Below are 25,586 nucleotides of genomic sequence, written 5' to 3' on the forward strand. Positions count from 1 at the left end.
AAAGAAAATTACAAAATAAGCAAGCAGAGAGAGAAATTTCGTGGTCGAATTAGATGATTTATTAGTAACGGAATGGTCAATTTATTGCCCTATTTCAGTATTTCAAGATAGTAGCTGCTCTACGTGCTCAAAGCTTTTACGTGCCAACGGAAATAAATAAACAGTAATGTTTTTCCGTCAATGAAAAGTAAGGAAGAACAGAAAGAGCTCCAGGCTTGTTTAACTTATCCAACGGAAGTTTCGGGTTTTTCAATGTATAAAAGCAGAGTTAGGGTTCAGATTTTTCCGAAGCAAAAATATTTTGCTTTCAGTAAACTTCTTTTGTTTTTGTGATTACAACGACAATGGGGACCCAACGAGGGAAAGCCCAAGCCCAAGGACTCAAGAACTGCAACATAGACTTCACGATTGTTGTAGTGTGGAGAACTAGCAATACATAAATATGATGTCAACATGAGGAGCAAGTACACGTGTCATATGTGAATCTATACTAGTACAGAACGGAGAAGCAATCAGGGACATATTGGGCTGAAAATCCAGGGTCCAATCTCTATGGACCTACAACTTGAATTTTAGGTACTATCAACATGCTGCGTGGTCGATTCAATGTTTATTTCGGTGACCAAAAACTATTTATTACGGAAAAACAAAAGAATTTGTGAGGCACACCCGTTATGTTGAACCATCTGAATTTTTTGTTGAATTGATTTAGGTTTGCAATAAAGTCACTTTGTCACTCAGTAATGCATGATATTACATTATTTTAGTTGTAAGGTATTTTCTAGATTAATTCTTCAGTCACAGGACTTGGCTTCGTTGATATATACTGTCTGCCAATTTTGCAATATAGTCATCACTCCAACTTAGATATTCATGATAACTCTTATGAATATGTTATAAATTCTTTCACCAATTGTACTTCTAACTTGTTTTTAGGAATCGGGAGTTTGGTGGATGCAACCAAGGCAAATAGTTATGATGAGCAACATCAAGTGCACTTCTTTAAGTTCAAAATGCCCTTGTGTTTGCTTAGGAAGCTTTGTCTTCACCGCCAAAGTAAATGCCAAAAGGCCAAAACTTAATATGTGGGCTATTGAACTATGAATTTTTCTTTCTTCTTTCATACAAGACATGCTATATTGAATATTTTGAACAATGAACAACCGCAATAGTATATATGCTTCTAATCAAATGGCAGAATTATTCAGTATTCCTAGTTTTGGCCTTGATATTTTATTTACCGTTGGAAAAAAAAACTATTCATGTTTATTTAATCGCATTGCATTAACGGTATCCATTCAACATGTTCCTTAGTTACTTGTTGATATTAACAAGGGCATCGAATGTAATTAATATTCTTAACTCTAGGAGAATACGTCTTAGGTGTCCTATGTAGTCTTAGTTGATTATTATTAATACCACGATTCTCACCCTTCCGTTTTGCAAGTAAATAGAATGGGAATTACCTTTTCATTCTGTTCTTCTGAGGCGTATTTACGCCGTGAGAGATTACCTAAGGAAGATTCTTGTCATGGAAAGGTGAATTTAGTAGTATGGATTATCCAAAATATCAAACAAACTTTCTTGCTGAGAAAGAAAAGGTGGGAAAAGAAGAATAAAGAGGGGCAACAAAAGCAGCAACTGAAAATGGGGAAAAAGCTGACATTAGAGGAGTGGCTTCTAAAATCACCAATTATGGAAGATGATGGTAACTTCAATGGTGATCATTATGGTTTTAAGCATCGGTCTAGCATTGATTATCCCTCAGTAGTTAAAGGAAGGACCTATTTTTCTGGCTGTGAGGAATGTAGTTTGTCTTTGGAGCAACTCTTAAAGGGTGGTGACTATAAAACTTTGTCTATGGACCACAATATCTCTTCGGAGAAACTGTTGAAAGATGAAGCGGTTGATGTAAAAGAAATGGAGTTTAATTCGTTGACTAGAAGCCAAAGTAGCAAGGGGAAGAAAAGGGTGAGCTTTAGACTGCCAGAAGTGTCGGAAACTATCATTTTGTATCCATTAGAGGTGGATTTTAAAGAGTGTTAGTGCACAAGTTTCTATCTTCTTATTCAATGTGAATTGTGAGTTTACTAGAATGAAGTGTCTCCTAACTATTCGTAACATATGTGCTTAAGTATTGGAGTGCAATAATAATGGATTAAAATCTCAAACTTAGCTCAAAATTCAAATTACTAATCCCCTTCAATTCGATTGTATGGTTCTTAACTAGTTGATCAATGCATGTATATTGGTGTTGGAGCATTTCAGTTGTGTCTGCTTTCGAGGTCTAGGTGAGAAAGAAGCATAAGATACTCTGAATTTGTTCCCTTTTTCTGGAGTGGTTGATTTGGGTAGAACTTTACTTGTGCCTCTTTAGGGGACATTGCAGTCTTTCTTGTTTTCATGTTGGATTCATTTTAAGGAGGTTTCAATATCAGATGCTTCGTATTCTGTTCTCTCTTCCATGCTGTTTTCTGTTTCTTTTGATAGGATTCCTCTTTTCTTATGTGAAGTTTTCCATTTTTTATACTTAGTAAATATGGATCAGGTTTTGTTCTTGATCATAACGTAGCATGCTTGACATGGCTCAATATAATGGTAACAGCCAGCTACTATTTGAAATGAGCTTGGATAAGGAATCAGTTAAAGCATTTAAAAAAAAAAAAAGTCTTTCTACCTTTCCATTATATTGTAACAGAACTAATAATTTATCTACCTAATAAATAAGATCGGCTAGTGACATATTAAAGAAAAAGGATGTTAGATCGAAGAGGACAAGAAAGCAAGGAAATGTGACTAACAATCAAATGGCGTATCCAACAACATAGCTTATTAGGTACAAAAGTCATCACGTTCCATTCATACATCTTTCACAAAATATGGACACTATAATATACTCTGTGGAAAACGAAATTAGTTCACATACAAGGGATCATAAGTCAGAAAGCGCATGATGTGTAGAAAGTAACTACAGTCAGCAATAAAACACACAAACAACACGCAAAAGAGGGAGAAAACAAGAGGTTGAAAGTAGTGAACCTCTCTTTTCTCTTTCTTTTGTGCATTTTGACTCCTATGAGATAATTCAACACACAAAGTAAAAGAGGGTGAAGGGGTGGTGGAGTAAAAGTCTTTGTCGTATTAGTTATCTCCAAGTGAGCTTTTATTCGCTGTCTCTAATGATTGAGCAAAGAAAGGGATGCAACAATGTGAAATAACTGTAGTTGCTCTAATAGGTCTTTGGCATGACTAGTGGCTCTTTGTTCCACTCTAAGAAACAACTCCTCACTGAGTTTGTCACCAATGTGAGCATCAACAAGGACTCCAGACACGGTTCTAATGCTGTTGGCTAATGCCCTTCCTACTTCACTGGCATCATCTGGTTGGTTCACCACAAGTGGGCTTCCTCCTTTGAATACCTCAAGCTTGTCTATGGCAAATGACCCATTTTCTTCAACCACTTCCTTGAAATCTTGCAGACTTGCTGCATAAACTGGAATGTTAAACCTGTCTCGTTTTTCTTGGCTAATTAATCCCTGCGATCAACAATGTGATTTTCTTCATAATACCATATGGATATCAAATAATTAAGCAATACAAGATACTTTAAATAAAATTAAAATATACCGTTCAATAAGTTGATAGTTTGAGATAAAAATTTGAAAGGCATAACATGCACTCAAACAATATTTGATTTCCTTAAAGTAAATAACTGTATAAAATAGAAAAATAGACACATTATTGTTGATTAAATATTATGTTAAGTTAGAAGATATTTTAATTAAAATACGCCCTTATTTTCTTAATGTACACAGTTGTTCAATTTTGATGAGCTAATTCCACTCAAACTATGATATGAAATTCTCCTTATATCTCTCTATTTTTGAGTTGGTATGTGGGATTTGCCATGACACGTTTTAGTTACTGAAATTGTTCAAATTACTCAAGTCATCCTATTATGCAGGTGTAGTTATATTCTGTACTTCATATATTACAGTTAGGGAATTTAGATGTGTACAACGGTAGAGGATAATTCTTTAAAGTACATGCCTTTGACGCTGTTCAAAGACAGTGTTGGGTCCCATAGGCTATGATGATCATTAGATGAAAATTGATCAGATGAATGCATATCCATTTTGTCCACAGCTTTAAGACATGATGATGTGATTCAGTGTTTGTTCTAAAGTTTAGATATCCAAAACCTAATTGTTGGTCAATATTATGGACCACATGGCACGGCCAGCCGGCAATTAATTATTATTTCTGCCGACATGATGATTAAAAAAATGGAGGGCTAGATCAATTAGGGGTGGTAATCAACGGCTGGGACCAGTTTATATTAAACGTGGCCAGTGAAAATTCATGATAAGTTCTGGTGATGCCTACAACACTCGAGCATTTTTTGTTTTTCAATTTCCACAGTGTCTCCAACTCCTTTTTGGTCTACCAATGGCAAATAGAAGCTATGTGAAGTGGCAACTGTTCTCACACAAGCATGCATAAAAATGTTTGTGATTATGATAATTACCTCTTGGACAAGATCATCCCAAGCATCCTGAAAGTGGGTCCCAAAAAGAAGGGCAGGCCCACCTTGGTCTGTGGGGTCCACTGAAGTCCTACCCAGGCAAACTAAGAACATGGACCCCCCTCTCTTCATCTCCACTGACCTTGCACTCAAAAAGCCTGCTAAGTCTGTTTGGAATTGTTTCTTGTAGGCATTTCCTGTGCTCTCATCAGCACCATGTATAAACACCTTCCCTTTGTTGTATGCACTTGACCTCTTGTCCAGCACAGATTCTGGGACCTACAGGTCCAAACCAACTAAGTAAATAATTGGAAAAAATATATAAATAAAGTAAAATGTTCTGTATTTAGTGCAAGACCAAATTCGGATTCCTTAGTAGTTTTACTTTACTACATGATAATGCATGTACTAAAAAAAAACAAAACTGAAGTTAGTATGGTGAGGTGAATGATGTGTAACTGTGTGAACGATAGATACCAAGTACTAAACACTTACAATAGGGATCCGAACTCCAAATGTGTCTCTTTTGGTAATCAAATTCTAGGTGCCGGCCCCATATATTATTGAAATTCAAAATGCATGAAAGTAGAAGAACATTGGGCGGTTATGCATGCATTGAAAATTACTGTCCAAACACGTTACTTGTTTCCCTGAAACATGGTCCTTTTTTTCAACTCTATAGACCATGAATTTGCTGCATTCACTTTTTGACCATTAATTACGACTTAGCCTTCAAATTAATGATGATTTTATTAACTTGTCATCGGGAAGAGGCAAATATACTATCCCATTCTTATTGTGGTGGAAAATACATATTTAGAATCTTTGATTATGGATGGGTAGGTTGGGGAGTGAATTAAAAGACAAAATATATAAGGAAGTCTTGAAAACGAGAAATTGCTTCAAAGGGTTCGTTAAACTAACGTAATCGTGATCCACCAAAAGTTTCCAAGAAATGTGTGCGGTACCTTAAAGTTGGAATTCTAATCGAAAGGTTTGTAAAGATCTTGGGCATGAATGATGAAAGATGTATACAAAAGCCATGGAATGATTTGAAGTAAATTATAATTTTTTGGTAATAATTTAACCCCTTCAAGTTAATGAAATTTTTAGGGATAAGAAAGAAGTATCCATCGAACGTTTTCTCCCACCATCAAAAAAGAAACGAAGAAGGAAACTACATATATAAGATAATTAGTGTCTTTTAATTCGAGAAATTTTTAGTTTTAGCTAGTGTCACTTTATTGTTTTTTTTTTTTTTTAATTTGTAAACATTCGCACAATATTTTTTAGTGTTTCTTGTGTCATTTCGTATATGAATTTAAATCTTAAAAATAAGAAACAAAATTTAAACAGAGTGACGATTTTACAACTGTTTATACACTGAAAAAAAAAATCACGCGTACGTACATTAACAACATATAAGAAGATAATAAGAAAGAGGTATTAACAAGTCTTGATAGTTACCTGAGATAACCAATGCAAAGAAAAGGCTGAGTGGAAAACATCAACGGACCTCGCCGGAAAAAGTCTCCGGTAGAAAGAACCGGGAACTCCGGCGGCAAAGTAGGAGCGGTAGTTGTTGGCAGCAAGACACTCTTCCATGCTAACGCCATGGTTGGCTAGTGGAGGAAGGAGTTGAAAGAGTGTGTTGAAGTCATTGCTTGGAAGGTCTGAGAAGAAAGCAGAAAACTCAGGTGGGTAACACCCTAAGGCCTCATAACGCTTTATCATGTGTTTGATTATCACATCCACCACGTTGATGGTGTTTCTGCCACATGAACACCCCAAGTCCACCACCACAAATGCCGTGTCACCACCATGAAGCTCAACTCTGTCTAGGGCTTCCTTCAGAAGATGAAGCATGGACTTGGCATGTATGGCCTGCATGTTATATATTCATTAATCGTATGTTATTATTTTTAGCTTAAATTTTTGTATTAGAAAAATAAGGTTTAGCTATTTTGAGGGTATGTGTGAGAGTTAATGGAAACATATACTATTGTTTTATTTATTAGGAAAAACCTAAGATGATAGATGTTATGTTAATGCATATACCTGTGCTTGGGAATTGTTGGCATAGCTGGCCTCTCCTCTGCCTCCTTTCATGCTAAGCAACCTCTCCAGTTCCATGTTGGACACAACAACATTGTCTCCCATGGGAGCCATGAATTAATAGCCAAGCCTGATGTAAGACGAATGAATGAATGAATGAAAGAGAAATGGTATATGTGAAAAGGCAAAATAGTGTATATAATTTGGACTTGTGAGTGATTGGAAAACTGAGAGGCATGAATTGATATATATATATAGATAAAGAAAGAGGCCACTCACAGCTGTTTGTTTACTGTTTTTTTAAAACACTTCTATGTTTTCTAAATAAAAAAAAAAACTTGTTTGATCAATTAATTTTATAATAATTGGTTTTAAAAACTTTTATTTTTTATTTTTAGGAGTAAAAAATTTAAAACAATTAGGCTGTTTTGCTTGTCAAGTTTCATTTTAGTTTTAAAAACAAGAAAATACACAGATAAGAGATTGTTTTTACTAATAACAAAGTTATAAAGACTAAGAATGTAACGAATTGTTTTCAAAATCGATTTACAAAATGATTTCTTAATATAAAAAACAAAATCAAATAAGCCCTTCTTCTTTGTATTCTATTAACTTCTGCCGCTATCTAGACGATAGATACAAAGGACAAGCAAGTGGGTAATATTATTTTTGTTGTTATTATTATAAATAAATTAGTTAGCTGTGCGATGGGGAAAGAAAAATTATAAAAAGAAACTCTTAAAAACACAAAATATGGGCCTCTCGTGCAACACGGAAGGCCCAAGACTGGCGCCGGATTCTGGTCTTTGTATCAGGAAGCTACGTATAAAGTATATATTTTGTTTATGACAAAAAAAAACAATAAAAAAAAATTGTAATCATTTGACTTATTACAGCATCTTATACCACTTTTTTACGAGAGCATATGTTGTAAGCTTCATCAAAACTTTAAGGTTACGAACATCTGTGGTTATTTTTAATAGTAGATGGATGATCTTAATCTCACCCTCAAAATTTTTTATATAACCAAAAACCGCTAGGAACATAGATTTATTATGATCAATTATTGGATTGAACTAAACCATCATGCACTCTGCTTCCTTACCGCAGAAGATCTAAATTCTGAAAATATTATAGTGCTTGTAAGTGATCTGTTAATAAAGGAACACAAACAAAAGCTCCCTATAAATATCTTATCGCACTAATTAATCCCTATATACTTTGATATCAGAATGTCATATCGATTATATTATCAGCAAAAGAAGTACTAAATCATAAGCCAGTAAGTGCTATACAAACGTTTTCATCATACCCTTTTTCACCCTATACATATTAAATTAGCTCAATCAATAATGATCTTTAGTTAATTAATCTGTTTACGGTAAAATATAATGCTAGAGAGCTTTAGATTAATATATTGAAAATTATTGAGTAATGATACGTATTATTTATAAGGGAACAACCAGCTACCTACTTGGTGAAAAACATCAAAGAAGGTGACAATAATGGTTCTTAAGGCTACGTAAGTTTCCATTCATTTGGCAAAAGTTTGCCATATAACAACTTAAATTGATTACTCTTTAATAAGGAACTTTTACATTTTTTTGACTTAGTGTAATTCTAGTGGGAACATTGATAACTTTTGCCGACTGTTCAGGGCTTTATTATAGAATAAGAAGTCAAAGTAATCCATTAAAAGTCAAATGATGATGGTTAATTATTTCTTTATTAATTAAGCCATCACCCCAGAAATCAAGGTCCATCAGTTTGTATCAAACAAACGAGTTAACGGGATGGTACTCATTTTGTGGGATTAAAATGATAATCAATTTAGTTATAATCAACTTCAAAGCTACCCGTAAGCATTTAGTACTCCACGGCTCACTTTACTTTCTTTTGTTTCTAAGTTGCGTTCTCTTTATTTTATATTCCTAACTGTTGATCTCTTTTTCGTTTTCCAAAAGGCTAAGAAATTTAAAACCTTGAAAAGTTTTATTAATATAATTAAAAAGATGTTTTTACAAAGCTTTTTCAAAGAACAGTATTGACGGTTTTACGAGAGCATAATAGTATACTACTTTTTTGAAATCGCGATTCACATACATGTCTACAGAATTGGTCTTTAGTTGGTAGGGAGAAAAGAAAAGCAACAAGAAGCTTCAAAGCAGATGCCTCAAAGTACAGTGGATTTCAATGACATTAAGTACAACGAATTCAGTAGCTTACATGCACCACACGCCTAAAAATTAAATCAACAACAACATGCATATTATTCTCCTTTTTTACATATGGTCAATAAAGTTTCATTTACCTCTTGATGTCAAACCTTGTTATCCCTTGTATGATCTCATCAAAACTCTCAAAAACAGTTGAGAGAATCAATGGTGCTAGTGTTTTATCGGTCAAAAGAAAAGAGTATAAAGTTTCTAAATTACCAATGGATTTCGATACTATCTATTTATCATATATATAAAAGAAATTTGATGCAAAATAAAGTTATATAAGTGATAGTATATAAAAAATTTAGTTTCTATCCTGGAATTTAACCTCCTTAATTAATCATAATTATTATTTTAATTTATAAAAACTTCTTTTACCACTTTCTTTTTATCTTCCATCAAAACATTGAACTTAGATCGACCTGTTTTTTTTTTTATATAATTTTCTCTCATTAGATTGAGAATATTTATGAAAAATAAAAAAATAATAATTAATATCAAAAAATATTAATTAATCAGCTTAGAATGTTAATTAGAAGTAATTATTCTGACCGTCCATAGATTCATTACTTTAAAATATAAAATTAAAATATACATATATATATATATACTTTATATATATATGAGAAGAATTTTTAGTGTAAGTCTAAAAATATATATAAGAGTGAACACTAATAAACAATGCAATAGGAAGGGTCTCACTTTACTGTGTTTCAAAGAATAAGTATCGTATGTAGACAAGACATCATCGATTGAAGGAATATAATGAAGGTTGTGATTTAGAAATTGTTTTGAAGTTGCCAGTAGAATTCCTAGATTGGGTGGGATTAGTTCTTCTTTCTATTTTATGCATAACTATATGCTTGAAAGCCCGCTATAAAGAACCACAAATCAATCCTAATACTCTCATAGGTTTATATTTGCATTAAGAAATTTTAAATACCAATTAAGTGGTGAATTGATAAATCCAGTTTCAGTTATACATTTATGTATTATTGTTTAAAGATAGAAGAAATAATTTATTTTTCTTGTCAAAGATGGACATATATATGATTTCTTTTTATTCATTATGAAAATCTACTTATATTTAAATTATAAGTAATTTTCATCTTTCACACACATTAAAACAGAATTTTTTTAATTTTTTTTTTGTAGTAGTGCAGCTCTCACCAGCTGAAAAATTATAAAATATCATAATATTTTATAACTTTTGGATGAAAATTTTAAAAATTGAGATCATACTGAAAAATTTTGTTTGCTGTATGGCAAGAGAGGATCCGAGTCCACACTTTTTACTGTTAATATGTATGTTCCTTAAGATTGCCTTTATATATTTTTTTCATCCCTATCAAACAAAAATTCACCAGAGTTTAAAATTAATAAAAACACTTGAAACTATAATTATTTAAAAAGTATATTTTTCTATAAAATAAAAATATAATTTGTATAAAAATCATACAAATTCATTCTTCTATATTATTTTATTTATTGAACAGTTCAATTAAAAACTAATTTTACTAAACATTCTTGATTCATTTAGCTAATTTAACAATTTACTTTTAACCTTCATCTAATACCTTTCAATTAACTCTCTTAACATATCAACCATTTTTTACCATCACAGTTTTACATAACGCATCCCGACAAGTTGTGAAAAAGGAGCATATATATTCACAAGTTCTAACCCATTATGATCTCTGAAATTTAATTTACGTTGCAATCCAAAAACTTGGAATCTTGTCATCTAATTTTCACAATAGCTATTAACTAATGGCCCCCTCTTCCCTTTTGCGCTCCTTCAAAGTCCAAACCACCGTGATAGTCGCCGGTTTACGTGAAACTAGGTCCTTACCAATAGTATGTAACAGTCCCATTTGCTAAATACTTACACACATTTTGTTTTATTTTCTAGCATTTGATTGTATACATATTTTAATTGGTATATATATATATATATATATACCAGCTGCTTTCTTTTGTTTCATACTCTGAATCAACATCTGTAACCATTAGATTAGTGGGTCAGGAATTTGAACAACTGATAATTTTGCTTAGTGGAACCAAAATAATTATGATTTGTGGGCTATCCTTAGTTACTAAATAAGGTCATTTAACAAAAGATATCAATGGGAAACTTCTAGCCCAGAGAGAGAAAAGAGAGATCTCATAGACATGGTAGGATGGTCAAAAGTTGGTAGTTATTTTTCCCTTTTGCATATATGCTTGTGCAATGGGTTCTCTGCCTAGTTTTTGGACTTCGGAGAACAGGTGGGTGAGGGGCCTTATAATAAAGTAGAGTAAAAGTTTTAATGAGAATGCTTGCTATTTGATTTGATGTTTGTGCTTTATTGTTAATGTCTTTACTCCCAAACAGCATGGATGCATAATTCTGAAGACTTAAAAGAGAATATTCGTTTTGTAGTTCTTGTGCTTCTTGTAATATCTTTAAAAATTTAACCACAGTATATATACTATTCTAGTTCAAACCCACTACGGTTATAATCACCTATTAATTAACTAGAACCACACTTTTGATCTTAAAAATTGAAATTATTTTTTTTATATTCATTATTTATTGATTGTTTAACTAGTGCCTTCAGTTATGTTACTAGAAGATTTTATGATTTTGATGACTGTTTACCTCTTTCTTTGGGGACATATTAGCTATAGTTAGTAGACTTAGCTAGTGTTGAAAATCTCATACATTTACATGTAAGAGTTGGAAACAAAACGTAGTAATTACGTGTAGACAGTGGCTTTTCCTGCTCTCTATCTAGCCACATAGGCATCTAGCTTGGCCTTATTTTTATATAAAACAAAATTAAGCGACCCTCATATGCCTATGCAAATTCTATAGGAACAACTAAACGTAAAATATTAATCTGTATCTCTAAAAAGGAACAACGTTCCCAGAATCATTCAAGCATAGCAGTTATCATGGTTTCAAACTTTTCAAGCAAAATAGATCATAGAATGGTTTGTCACGACGAATAATAGAGTAAAATATGTTTTTGTTCTCACAAAAGGACATTTATTAGGCACTATATAGGCTTTAGCTATTTATTATCTCTACATATCAACATTTATTGCATTGATTTTTCTATACCAAGTAAGACTTCTTGCCATGTTGATTGGCTAACAACACGGTTTTTCATACCAATTCCTAAACTGTGAAGAAAAAGTATTGGCAGAATTGAAGTAAGGATCCACATGCCTACGAATTATATAAAATGCTAGGCTATTGATCACATGTCAGTGTATATATAAGTTCATCTGATCAAGAAGTTAATTTGAAGTTTCTTGATATTTTGGTTGGATCGACTTGAAGCAACCATCTATTATCTATAAAAGGCTCATGAAGATCTGCGTCCCCATGATAGGACCTGGCATTGTGTCTCGAATTCAATGATATCGGGAAAGAAGATGTGCATGAAATTCAGGAGTTGAACTTTTCTGCTAATTAAGATTCCGCAAACAAAATATATTAAACGAAGAACTTAATAGTTCACATAATGTCACCGAACATACATAGATCAGTTGGAGTGAGACTATTCCAAATCAAGATCTCGACCTTGAAATGCAGTAATTACATGAAAACTCATAAAAATCGTCTCACTTGTAATAATTAGAAAAATGTTAACTTCAGTCAGAGAATAATAAGCAACTAATAATGAAAAAATTTTATTTTAAAAAATATTTACTGTACTTCTATGATTTTACTATAATAAATATGTATCTCTTTTTTTAAATATATATATATATATATATATATATATATATATAAATATAAATATTTAAACTCAACGTAAAACCTGAGGTTAACAAAATTTTAATAATTACATTATACTCAATCCAAATCAATTAAATGTATAATGTAATGCTCGGATGTCCATAGGATTAAGTAAAATAAAATAAAAATCACACACATGATACTCATGCAAATGATTTATCCTTTACAATGCGAGACTTAATGTCATGATCATGAAGAAGTTTTTCATCAATTCCTTTGTTTCCGTTTCCATTCTATTTGAAGGTATTAATTAACTTCTTACGCTAACAAATTTAGGCAAACACGGTCACATGAATTAATCGAGATAGAATGATGCGTTATAGGGATATGAAAAAAAAAATACTAACAACGTACAGAGATGGGTCTTTCCCTGTTAGAATTTTACACGATCATATGAAAAACCTATGTCATTTAATTTTTGTTAATAGATATTGAATAGGTCGAATTCTATAAAAATGTATGAATATTTATCAAGTGAAAAATAGGCGCAAAACTTTTGTATGATATAGTCTCACGTGAAATTTTAACATAAAAGAATTTATTCTCTTTGACACACTTTTTCTACCATATTTTGTTATTATAACAAATGGTGACCGACATCAAAACGTAGAAAGCTTAAAATAAAAGTATTTATTACAAAAAAGTACAAAAAAAAATTAATAATGATTTGGTATGATAATATGTTATTGTTTCATTGATTGTAGATTAGAATAGATAGAATTTTAAACATTTATTACGAGCGCTGAATTAGATTTTTCTTTCTTATTTGAAAAAATTTATGAGTCTTTTACAAATGTCTAGTAATTACGCCAGAATAATCAATATTTAATAGCCATATAGTCATGTTGGACAAAACCTCTCCATCTCATAATATATATGTGATAAGAAGGGTTACTTTTGCCCAACTAGTAGTCGCATAATTGGCAATATTGAAACTAATCCAAAATTCCACATTAAAAAAATAAGTTGATATTGCAACGAGAGTGAATATACTGGAATGAAACACCTTTCAACATTTCTAATTTTTTAACCTTTTGCAATTTTTTTTAAAAAGTCCAAATACTGAAATCGATTTGCAGAAAACGCATTTTGTTTTAAAATAAAATTATAATGAAACTAATTTAGAACTTTAAACACAATAGAAATTTGTGTTAAATCTAATCTTCCTCAAATTTTTATTAGAACATTTTCATTAAAAACGAACAGAAATCAATTTTCCAACTACAAATCAGAGAGGCACCAAAGGTCCACTAATAATCAGTTTGGTATCTTAAGATAAACAAGAAATTAATATATACATACATTAAGCTCATGAGCTCGAATACTAATCTCATCCAGTAAAACCTAGGCTACTCGTTCGGTGGATAGAAAATGCCTCGGTCATCGCTAGAAAAATCATCATTGGTCGCCGAATTGGTGTCCAATGGTTAACGAAATTCTCAATGTTGTGCATTTTAAAAGAAATGGCTTTTGTACAAATGAAGTATCTTACAATTCCAGCAAACTAAGGGGACTACACTTTGGACCAAAAAAAAAAAAAGGAACTACACTGATAATCTAATCTCAAGGATAATAATGTGATTAGTGGGCCAGTGGGCGTAAAGAGCCTAGTACCCAAAAAGAATTATACAGAATGAATATCTATCGGGAAAAGATCTACTAAGGTAAAAGCTAAACTAAGCAGTCACAACTTCAGTTACACATTTCATATCAAATGCAATTCAACTGGAATGATTGAAGTTTCTTGCACGGGGAGGGAATGCCGTTGCAATGAGCCTTGTAACGAGTCTCAAGAATCTAATGCATGCTCAATTAACCCATACAAGAAAAATCCTGCTAGATTTTATAGATTCAGAGGATATATTAGTGTAAAGAAAGTTCTAGCCAACAATTTGGCTAAATACCAAGGGTCAAATACTCACCACAAAACTGCACAATGTAGGAATCACAAAACATATGTTCAAGACAGAATCAACTGGTTACAGGTTGAAATAAGCTTTTGACTTCATCATAAAACCACCTGCAAAATAAGCATATCACTTAAGAAACCTCAACAAAAAAAGTAAAAGAAAAATCTACAAAGCAAAAATATCAACTCTGATTCGATCCAAATTTTGTCCTGACTGATTAATAGGGTGGATACATGAGCAGAGTACGTTACCTACATTGATAGTCTGATTCAGAAGGTATGAACCTTTAAAATATGAATTAAATATGTGGTTTCAAAACCATAAGTTAAGCATATAAACATGTTTATGATACAAAAAACAAAGAAACGGCAATGAAAATAGAAGATTGTGTCATATTTTTAATACTACATAGACTAGCATTTTGTCACATATTCGATAAAACATTGATTAACTGACTGCCAAATGTCTTCTTGTGTTAGCCCATACATAATCTCGTATTGGGCAGTTATAAACACTGAAGATTTTGACCAAAAAACACACTGAAGACCCATGTGGATTTTGTGAGCCTTGTAATGAGTTTTCTATGATGAGTACGTTAACCTATATTGTTATCACAATAGGTCTTTACTCATCATATATTTATTGTAGTAGTCTCAGACTCAAGATACCACAAGGGGTTTGTTTGCCACACGTTTATACATGGTATGAAGGTAGTTCCCCTCCTCCATCTTATGTATGAAAGTCCTTGTTGATGATTGTTTCCCAGGTTCAACTGTGCGAAGTATTCATCCTTTTTCAGGTAAAGTAACTATCCCAAAATTAAGGGTTTTTTAATTCTTGTGGACCAAAATTCCATCAAATTGAAATAAGGATGGAATGAAGGGTGCCAATGTAATGTTGTATACGAATTGAAATGAGGTCAAAGTAGAAAAAACGTGATTTCTAAATACCCAATCATATTGGAAAGCAACACAAAAATTTGTTTTAATTATCCAATTTTTCACCAACTATAACATGCAAAAACCATAATTCAAAGCATTTTATCTCCCTTTTTACACACAGCTCTTTTCCTTTCTAGTAAAGGTTCCCCAGGCACACTACTACACATAAGTTGTCGTGACCAGAACCCTACGTGTGAAACTTGCACTCAATCTCAAATCAAGAGCTAGATGATAGCCTTGATCATGATAAGCCCTTCGTTCCCCTTCAACCCCATGAAAATAAATCATGCACCAAAACTATAACCATTGCAACGTCTGACTACATCTTCCCATATTCTAAATTGATCGAGATTTATAATTCCCAACAAAAGCCCAAATATCTAAGAAAGTTGGATGAACAAATAATTGATTTGAACAACAATAACAACATAAACTAATACCCCTGACCTGCTGTGAAACTGTATCTGATCCCAATAAAAGATCTCCTAAATCTCCACAACCAAGGGAATAAGAGATCAGACACCAATCTCCTTATCTAGATCCTCTAGTTCTGTTATTATACTATGAAGTACTATCAATCAGTGGATTCTCTGGTTCTGTTATTATACTATGAAATACCATCAATCAGGAGTACTAGTAAATAAAGGAATATTCTTCTTCCTAAGTCCCAGTTGCAACACCTGTTACTTGACCCCATCCAGTATAGACACAAGGGAAATCTAAGTTTGCAATTTTGCATAATTTTAACTTCCACCAGATCAGATTGCACAATGTTCTATCACAAGATATTCCAAATTCCATCTCATAGATCCAAAATATTTACTTTAAGCAATAGGCCTGTACTTCCCATTTGAAGAACTTGTATCAGAGTCAGAGAACATTGTCCCCGACCTGAGAAAGACCACTTCAAAAATTTAGCAGAAAAAAGTTCATTATTATACAAAACACACAATATAGAGGCTGCCATATGCTTATATCAAATACAGTATTATATTGGTATGTATAATGGCAACTTCAATACTAAGCACTAACTTTTGTGTTATCTATTATCAATTTTAAATATAGATTATCTAAATTAATTTAAGATAATAATTCTACATCCGAAATCATAATTTTTTCTGTTTACCACTGCCCTTTTTGTAGTAACTATAAGCTCAGAATAAGTGTAACAATTGTAACATTTTCTACTTCACAGGTGCATTACATATATGAAAAATTGTAAATTTTGGATGAATGAGGGATAAAGTAAAACAACAAAATAAAGTGTCTATAATAATTGAAGAATATAAAGAAACAAACCTGCAAAGGAAAATGGGCTGCATTTCAGCACTTGCCTCAATTCCTAACTGACATCGCCTGTCATTTTCTTGTTTAAATTTACCAGATGGAAGGACTTCACATGGGCCTCGAATAGAGCTAGCCATTTCAGTGCTGTTACTATTAGATTCATAAACCTTCAACAAAGAAAGTATAGCTATAAGAAATATGCAACATGGAGAGCATCATCATTTGATTGGAACATCAAACAAAAGAGAAATCAACTGTATAAGTTACATGTTCAACCCAATAAACAGCTTATGATGTGTAAGTGCATGTAAACCAATGTAGCTTTAGACAAAAACTTATACTTAACGTACCAATGAAAAATTTATGCACTCTGCATGAATGAACTACTATCCATCTAAGGAAAAGACGTCTGTTTATATATAAAGATGAATGTATACAAAGATAAAAATAAAATACCTCATTGACTTCAGATATACACGGATGACTAATACTCCCTGGCAAATCATTGGGAAAATAGCACTTTGTCACCTGAACCCACTTTAAACCAGTTTTGCAATCTTCCCACATCGACTGAAAATAATAAAGGAATAAGTCCCTTTGTTAAAGTTCTATAAATTTATTAAAAAGCAAACACAAGGAGGCAGATCGATAACCAATCAAAACACAACAGACACAGTAAAGTACACCTAAAACAACTTTTTTGATATCCATATCTACTGCTAAGTTTGATAGGAAAAATTCTACAGGTATTATATAACCAACTGCTAGATTACAGTGGCAAGTATGATCATTTGCTTGCCTGGAGTTTAGAAGGAGTTAATTTGCCATGGCTGGTGGGGAAAAGAGCATGATGCTGCAGCCTATATGTTACTCCATCAACTCGGCAAGATTGGTAAAACTTTTTCTCATCTACAATTTGTACATCACCAATCCATTCTACAGCATGTGAACTATCTGAAGGTAATGCAGACTGCTGTCTACCTTCAGTATTATTTCCAGAAGTTCCAACAAAATTTGTGAGCACAGCATCTTTGTCATCCCGTTTGATATTATAAGTTAAATTTTCTCCTCTAGATTCCTTTTGTTTATTCATGTTACTGTCAACATGTTTATCTGATGATACTCCAGTACCTTCTTGTGACACTCTCTGTTCAACTTGAAAATCTTGTGATGATTGCAAATTTTCACATTTAGCTGGCTCAGATGATTTAGGAAGAGACTCAGATTCTGAAGTCTCTTTAAAGTTCAAAACCTTGGAATTTAGTTGTTGTGCAGAGCTTTCGCACAGCAAGCCAGTGGAAGGACTAGAAGCTGTACTAAGGGGTTTCATAGAGTTGTTTGGATCAGGTGTCTTATCAATAGCTTCAATGCTGGATGAAATGCCAGTCCCTTGCATATCTTTTGTATCTGGGATTTTTGAGTCAGATGGCAGCTCAACATTGTGATTGCCACTGGAAATAGTTGGAACTGAGCTCCCATTAGTCATAAAAGTCTGCAGGCAGACCTTTGGATCTAAGTTCTCTGGCTTCTTCTCAGAACATGATTGAATACCACCTGTATTAGAGGGCAATTTTGGTGGTGTGCTAGAGGATCTCATGACACGACCATATTTAGGAGGCAAAGGTTTTCCACCACTTGAACTCAAGCACCTCGTGCAGTGCCAATCAGCTCTATTATGAATTACTCTAAAGACCGATGACTGTAGACATTTCAAGTGATATCCCCTTTCACAAGCATCACAGAGAAGTACACTATCAACCTCATTTACAGTGAGCTCACACATCTGACATGTCAAAGCCTTATTCATATAATCCCTTGATGGAGGAGTCCATGTGGGACGGTCAGGAAGCTTTGGTTGTAACACTTTCTGGACAATCTTTGCAATATCAGCATGACTAGGAATCAAAGGAGGCTGAACAATGTTTGTGGCGTGCAAAGGCTGGTGCAGGCTAGGCAAATTTCCAGGGGCTGTTTGAGTAATAAATGGTCTAAAGCTCTGATCTGTGGTTATTTGTGGCCCTGCCCTTGATACAGTTACATCAGGTGTTCCTTCAACCTTGAGAGAGTTATGAGCAGGCACCTTGGTTTCTGATGCGCTCCTAGGTAATGAAGCAGCTTGAGTCTGTATTGACCATGTTGGAGCATTCACCAAAGGTTGGTTTGTTGAAGAATTTGCTACAGTTTAAAAGTTATATCATTCAGTTGCCAATTTCATTACTAAAATGTCAAAAGATACACTTGTACACATTATAAAGATATGATAGACTTCCACCTTTTGCAAACTATGAAAACAAAACACAAGCAGAAAATGAAAACAGATATTTAAAACATTAACAGATTTTCAAAATAGTTACCTACAAATAATAAAGATTGAAGGGGAAAAAAGGAAATCACTCAATTCCAGTCTCTTGAAAACAAGGAGACAGGAACATCTGCTTGTCGATTATCCATCCAACAACCTCTAAATAGACCTAGATACACACCAATCCAGTGAACTTTCAGACTTCAGCATGCATCATTCCCTGACCTACTTATATTGAAGAAATTACTATATGTAAATAACCATAAAATTCCCGCCCTTTATTTTGAACATGAAATTAAAAATTTTACAAAGGTTGTTTCACAGTAAAATAAAATCCAACTCAACATGTTCAACCCATAATTCAGTCAAAACATATTGCACTGTTAGTCATTCATCAATCGGAAAAGTAACATCACCAGTCCTTGGAAATTTGAACTGGTGAGGAGCTTTGTCTGACTATACCTTGGACTTGCAAAACATAAGAAGACCCATTTGATCCTCCATCAACTTTGAACTGTGGGTGTTCAACTTTAGGCAATGCTAAGGAAGATGCATTTCTCCCTAAATGACTGCTAGGCATTACACCAGAAACACCAACAGGAGGTCTTACTTCATGCCCAGTTGGTTGGAATTGCAGTGTTGCAGAAGATCCAGCAGAAACATGGACAGGAACAGACACTACGGTACCTGTAGAAGACATTATCGGATGACTAGATTTATCAGGTGGAAACATTCGAACACCTTGTGATGCACCACGATTGTCCACTGTTCCACCAATGCTTGTTTGCAAGGGCTGGGTCGCAGAAGGTGTAGATGATGCAGAAAACTTCTTTGCTTCCTCCATCTAGGAACCAAAAGGGTAGTAAAGAAAAAGAAAAATAGGAGAAAAAACTAATAAAAAAATTGCCAAAGCATCATTGTTATCATTGCACGCAAACTATAAACAAACAAATGCTCTTAGTCATGCATAGAAAAAACACTTTTCACATTAACAGAGTTCAACATTCCAACAAACAAAATGAAGTGCCCGTGATTAAAGATTAACACGAGTGGCAACAGAAAATTAACTTAAAAATACCACAATACTACTCAAGCCAAGCAATGAAAACTCATTAGTACACATTAATCCTGCCAAAGATTCTTCCATTAAGATATACACAACAACTGCCCAAGAATCAGCGGAATTTCGTGGCAATAATAACCCAACTTTTTTATCCTCATTTTCTTAACTCCGATATATCCATCACAACCAACATAATCACAATGAAACATAAGCATCGATCATAACAAAGATCAATTATGAAAACAACAAAGATAAACATAACCTCAAACTTCACGAGCTCAGTCTATGAATCGATATGAAGCTTATTTTAATTCAACGCAATTTTCATGAAGTAACAAAGATGAATCAATAGTATATTAGTTGAGCAGAGAGGTTGGTTACCTTCCACTTAGCGTGAGAATACCTCTCGGCAATGGACATCTTAGGGGTTCGAAACCCTAACCGCTGGTCCTTAAGCTTGGAATTCAAACCGAGATCCTCAATGACAGTGCCAATAGCTTCGGTGGCGACAATATCCTTGGGAGCGAAACCCTCACAGAGGCTAGCGAGCTTGGCGCGAGCCTCCTTCATGAGTTCAACCTCGGCATCGGTGGGCTTCCTACCCGCTCGCATCGTGGCCATCGTGGACAACACCAGCACAATCTCCGCCACTCGCTTCAATTCGCCGTCGTCGACCTTAGACTCCACCTTCGGCTTCTTGGAGCAACGCTCGTCCAAATCCGCAGGCTCGCCATTCTGAACCGGCGAAGTCTCCTCCGGTTGGGGATCGGGAACGTCCTCCATACCCTAGAGAGAGGGAGAGAGAGATAGGAAGAGAGAGAAAGGGAGGGAAGAAGAAGAGAAAGAGATATTTGAAAAATAAAGAGAGAAAAAGAGATGAAAAATTGGAAGCCGCTAATTATAATTTTGGCGGGTAAGTGAGTGTGTTTGAGATGAGAGAGAGATGAAGGTAAGGGGTTTTTGGTTTGGGCGTGTAAGTAATTAGGTAATAGGTAATGGGCGAGATGAGTCAGTGAGTTATTCAAAGAGAACGAGTTTGAGTTGGTGGCTGACCAGAGCCATCCCTATTCCCTAGCGAGACACACACAGAATACAAAAACAACCCTTTTGCGAATTAAAATAATAATAACCTCTCTTTTAACTCGCTCCCTCTTCCCTCAACTCGTAACGCGACTCAACGAGTTTCCCCATCACCATTAAAGAACTTTTTTTTAAGATAAATATAATAAAAATCAGATATTCAAAATATCATTCTTCTAATAGTGTTAATGTATGTAGGCGTTGATTTCTCATTAGTTTAAAATATCTTATCGTAATTAGCAAAAAAATATATATCTCATCGTATTTGTTTTTTAAAATACCATCTAAAATCATAAATATTTATTTATTATAAATTATGATTATAAATATATTGTTATGTATAAAGTTCACGGAAAATTTTAAATTTGCGTTGATATTTTTCAAAATCTTCTTTTGTTTATTTAAGGTCACGTCCAAGATGTAGGTATTAGTTAAATTATACTAGTTAAATAATATTAAATTTTGAAAATTAAATGAAAACATATTTAAATTAGTAGGCAATGACAATTAGTGTTTTTTAAGAAAATATTTTATCAAAGACAGAGTTAATTAAACTAAAAATGTTGAGAAAAAAAAGAATAAATGTTTAACCTATTGAAATTATAAAAAAAATGAATTACTATTATTATTATTATTATTATTCTTTTAGTTTGTACCTTGATCACCCAAAAAAAAACTCCAATAAAGCAAAACTCCTAAAGAAATAGGTTAATTGTAATGTTCTTTGCATAAATTTACAAATAAAAATATCAATCTCAGATTAAAATAATAAAGAGCTTGAAGGACATTTGAGGAAGGAGGTTTGAATATTGGAAATTTTCTCAAGAGTAATGTTCATGACAGCATAATTTACACTAGGAAAAATCCAAAGCAAAGAGATGAAATACACAAAATAGGTACACGTGTGACACTCACTCTTCACAGCCATACCATAGGTACACATAGCAGACAAATTTCTGAGAACATGTTTATGATGCATAAGCATAAGCAGGTAGCTGTTTGAGGTAGTAGTCTCCTAAGAAGGAAACATCACTACACACTGTAATCCACGGTGGAGTGTACAATATATGAGCACTATCAAGAGCAAAACCGTTAAGAATTGGCAATGGAATTCCCCTCTTTAACTGTGAGTTGAGGTATGGTATGAGGACAGTTTTGAGGACACTTGATGTCACTGACTGCAAATATTTACACAGTGAAAGAATAAGATTCACAATAATAGCCTCAATGTACAACAACTATGCACATGAGAGGAAGGAAAATGTTAATAACTTAATATCATTTATGCTGATTTACCTGAATAAGATGCATGTGTAGCTTCCCTATTTTGCTCCATTTCAAGTATGTGGAAAACTTTCTTAACTTAAGCCAACCAGCAAGATTGTTTCCTACAATTTCTGCAGCACATGAGGCACTAAAATCCTGCGCCAATATGCAAGATTAATGGACATGTTAGGTAAGATACTCATCATGGCTCATGGCTACCTCTTTAACACTACGAAAGAAAGCGTTTCTGATAATAGAATCTTAGCGTGCAAAGACAAAAAAAAAAAACTTGAATTTCATATAGCTTAATCAAAATATAGAAATACAGAAATATTATGGTGGCATTTTGAACTATCCACTAAAGTATTGACTTCACTTAAGCATACCACTGAGATGCATGCAACAGGTATGACTTCACTGGCTTCAAGAACATTGATTATTATATCTATGGAAAGGGTTACACCGATATCTTTGTTCGTCACTTGTATAATCGGTGGAGAAGATACATAGATAAAAAGATTCATGTCATCATTTGGATATTGCTTGAATAATTGAGGAATAAGGAATCTCCATTCAGCAGTGTTCAAAAGGGCCTGATCAGGTAGTTCATCAACAATCCATTGCATACTATCTGCCTGAGCACAAAACAACATAAAATATCAAAACTATATTTCATTCTATACTCTAATAATGTAAAACTATCCAGCACAAAAGCTTGAAGTGCACACAGTTAATTGGAGTCACCCAGTAACCTAATCAGCATTAGCTCATAATAGAATTTTACTCATAATGTGATGCAGCCTAGCAATCCAAAGTCTATATGATGTCAGCAAAGTAATACGATTATCCCAAATTTAGCGCAATTCCAGCAACACAAATCACCCAAACAAACATTCCACGACCAACCTTCATTATTAAAGAACTCACTCCACTAATATGTATGAATAAATGAGGCAAGCAAGCATGCAAACTGTGGAACGACAAAGAAATTTTTTCTTTTGCAGAGTCTAGATAATGCTGTAGCCTAACATGGAAAAAGGAAAAGTCCATTTATTGGACTAAGCCATGCAAAAAAAAAAAAAAAAAAAGAGTAAAAACTTCAGAAACTTACAGAGAAGTAAACCAAGGAACCAGATTTGAAAACACTTTCATGTAATGAAATCTTTATCATCTTTGGTGAACTTCCACCACATGATCCTCTGCGATGACGTTGAGTTACTAAAACTTCATTTCTTGCTGTGAATAAACCATTAAGTTCAAATTCAATAGAAGAATCACTCAGCACAGGATCGTCCACAAAAGAAATATTTAGAACAGCAGTTTCATCTAAAGAGATTGTCCTCGGAAGAGATTGCAGTAAGTATTCAAGTGTTGCTATCCCCTCTTTTATTTTCTCAGAAATTGCCTCTTCAACTGAAGATGCTATATTTCCTTCAAAAGCATCCACTAGCCTGCAATAAAAAAGACATTATTGGCATAATATCTTCAACTTATGTGAGTCTAGTTTTCTTCCTTTAAAAGAAAAGTCAATTCACATGAATATAGAAAATAGAGCTTCAAATTCCCAAGGAAAGTTCTTGTTGATAATGTAAGCACTCTAATCTGCGTTCCCATTTTCATGTCACCCTAAAGAATCGAAGTATCAGAGAATAGAGAGTAAAATGGAAACATAGCTCTGGGATTATAGTTGTATGCCAAAGGCTTCCCCATGGAATTGTGGAATTTAAATCAGCAAATAACAAAACACAAGTTAGATACAGCATGTGTGAAGAGTTCAGTAGCCAATTATCAAAAACCATGGCTTAAGAAGGCTGCTTACACTTGGTAAAGCCAAGCTGCTCCACCGTTCAACTTTATATATATATCTCCAACATGACATCCATAATCCAGGAGAATCAACTTAAGACTTCCTTCTTGGTTCCTTAAATTTACAGTAAGTCCCACTTGCAAATCTTTAACCTTCCAAACAAAGCACAATACAATAGAGTGAGGATATTATTGACTGAGCAAGGACGAGAGTAATTTTATCTGCATAAAAAGTTTACTGTTCTCCAGGTTTATGTCTATCTAAACACTGCAATACATGCCTTTTCTTTTTATAATTGGCTATTGATTGACAAGTTGATCGAACTCCAATATCAAGAAGGGGGAAAATGCAATTCCTACCATAACCACTTTATAGCTTTCCCTAAGACAGTGAGGCTTACCAATTTGAACAAAATAGCCAACATCATGAAAACACTTATTATTTGGTTTAAGGTCAAACCCTCTTAATTAAAGCACAAAGCAACAAAGTATAAGCCATCAAAACAAAAAGGTGCAACTTTAGAAAAGGGTATGTAATAAAAGTGGTATTATTCTAATATATATACCTTCACAGTGGCGGTCCCACTATCCGAAATTCCAATTGGGACTAACCAACTGCTGCAAGTGTACCTCCACTTCAAACTCAAATTGACAGTGGCACCTGAAACAACTAGAGCAATGCCTGTTTCTCCTGTTTTAACAGATGAAGAATTTACTTGGATATCATTGATTGTGATCTCAGAAAGAACCACTTTGGCCTTTCCAATAAGTGGGACTTGGACAGATTTCTCAATTGGTGGCAGTTGAGAGTGAACAATAGAGGCAATAGCCTGCTCTATCACAAAATCCTTGGCAAAATCGAGGCCCTTATCAGAGATGACCAAAGAGATGAAACCCTCTTCATGATGTTGGAGATCACCACTGGCAGTGATTGGAATGAACAGAAGGAACAAAAGAAGGAAAAAAACTGAGGGTGCCATGAATTTTGCTCCTTTTGAGGGATCAAAGCAAATATCAATATGCAGCCTAAGCTATTGTTGAATCTTGAAAAAGAGCACTGCTATTTTTTTCATGAATATCCACTGAAAGATGAAAAATTAAACACACCCATATGATGACAAGAGTTTTACAGTTGTGTCAGCAGGGAACACCTTCTTACTATTTTATCTGTTGAATAATGAATATGGAATTGGATTTGGAGCTTAGTTTTCTGAAAACAACGAGGAGGAACAGGAACTGTGAATGGAGACGTAGAAGGAAGTGGTTTGGTTTTGGAGTTTACTTCATTTGTTATTATTTAAATTGATTTGGAGCTCGCACGGTAGTGATCAATAATTAGTAT

General features: G+C 33.7%; 3 protein-coding genes across 4 annotated transcripts; all 3 read right to left on the reverse strand.

Annotated features, from left to right (window-relative positions):
• Positions 1-3,176: 3,176 nt before the first annotated feature.
• On the reverse strand, positions 3,177-6,704 carry LOC113874579 (indole-3-acetate O-methyltransferase 1-like). The gene is made up of 4 exons (XM_027512798.1): positions 6,584-6,704; positions 5,993-6,409; positions 4,529-4,804; positions 3,177-3,536 (listed from the first exon to the last, which is right to left on the reverse strand). Exons 1-4 carry the CDS (start codon positions 6,692-6,694, stop codon positions 3,177-3,179), a joined length of 1,164 nt encoding a protein of 387 aa, XP_027368599.1. The 5' UTR covers positions 6,695-6,704.
• A 7,135-nt stretch (positions 6,705-13,839) lies between these two features.
• Positions 13,840-21,223, reverse strand: LOC113846306. 2 transcript variants are annotated; one of them, XM_027474398.1, is made up of 7 exons: positions 20,474-21,223; positions 19,492-19,873; positions 17,527-18,902; positions 17,184-17,297; positions 16,740-16,894; positions 14,512-14,609; positions 13,840-14,422 (listed from the first exon to the last, which is right to left on the reverse strand). In XM_027474398.1, exons 1-6 carry the CDS (start codon positions 20,873-20,875, stop codon positions 14,561-14,563), a joined length of 2,478 nt encoding a protein of 825 aa, XP_027330199.1. In that variant the 5' UTR covers positions 20,876-21,223; the 3' UTR covers positions 13,840-14,422; positions 14,512-14,560. The 2 variants fall into 2 exon arrangements, with proteins under 2 accessions (XP_027330199.1, XP_027330200.1); XM_027474399.1 differs by having other exon boundaries at positions 14,012-14,425.
• A 687-nt stretch (positions 21,224-21,910) lies between these two features.
• Positions 21,911-25,553, reverse strand: LOC113845998 (putative BPI/LBP family protein At1g04970). The gene is made up of 6 exons (XM_027473789.1): positions 24,811-25,553; positions 24,258-24,397; positions 23,550-23,889; positions 22,825-23,073; positions 22,469-22,594; positions 21,911-22,350 (listed from the first exon to the last, which is right to left on the reverse strand). The coding sequence occupies exons 1-6, from the start codon at positions 25,222-25,224 to the stop codon at positions 22,141-22,143; spliced, it is 1,479 nt and encodes a 492-aa protein (XP_027329590.1). The 5' UTR covers positions 25,225-25,553; the 3' UTR covers positions 21,911-22,140.
• Positions 25,554-25,586: the final 33 nt, after the last annotated feature.

Source organism: Abrus precatorius, unplaced genomic scaffold, assembly GCF_003935025.1.
Source record: "Abrus precatorius isolate BTA unplaced genomic scaffold, Abrus_2018 Scaffold8, whole genome shotgun sequence".
NCBI lineage: Eukaryota > Viridiplantae > Streptophyta > Magnoliopsida > Fabales > Fabaceae > Abrus > Abrus precatorius.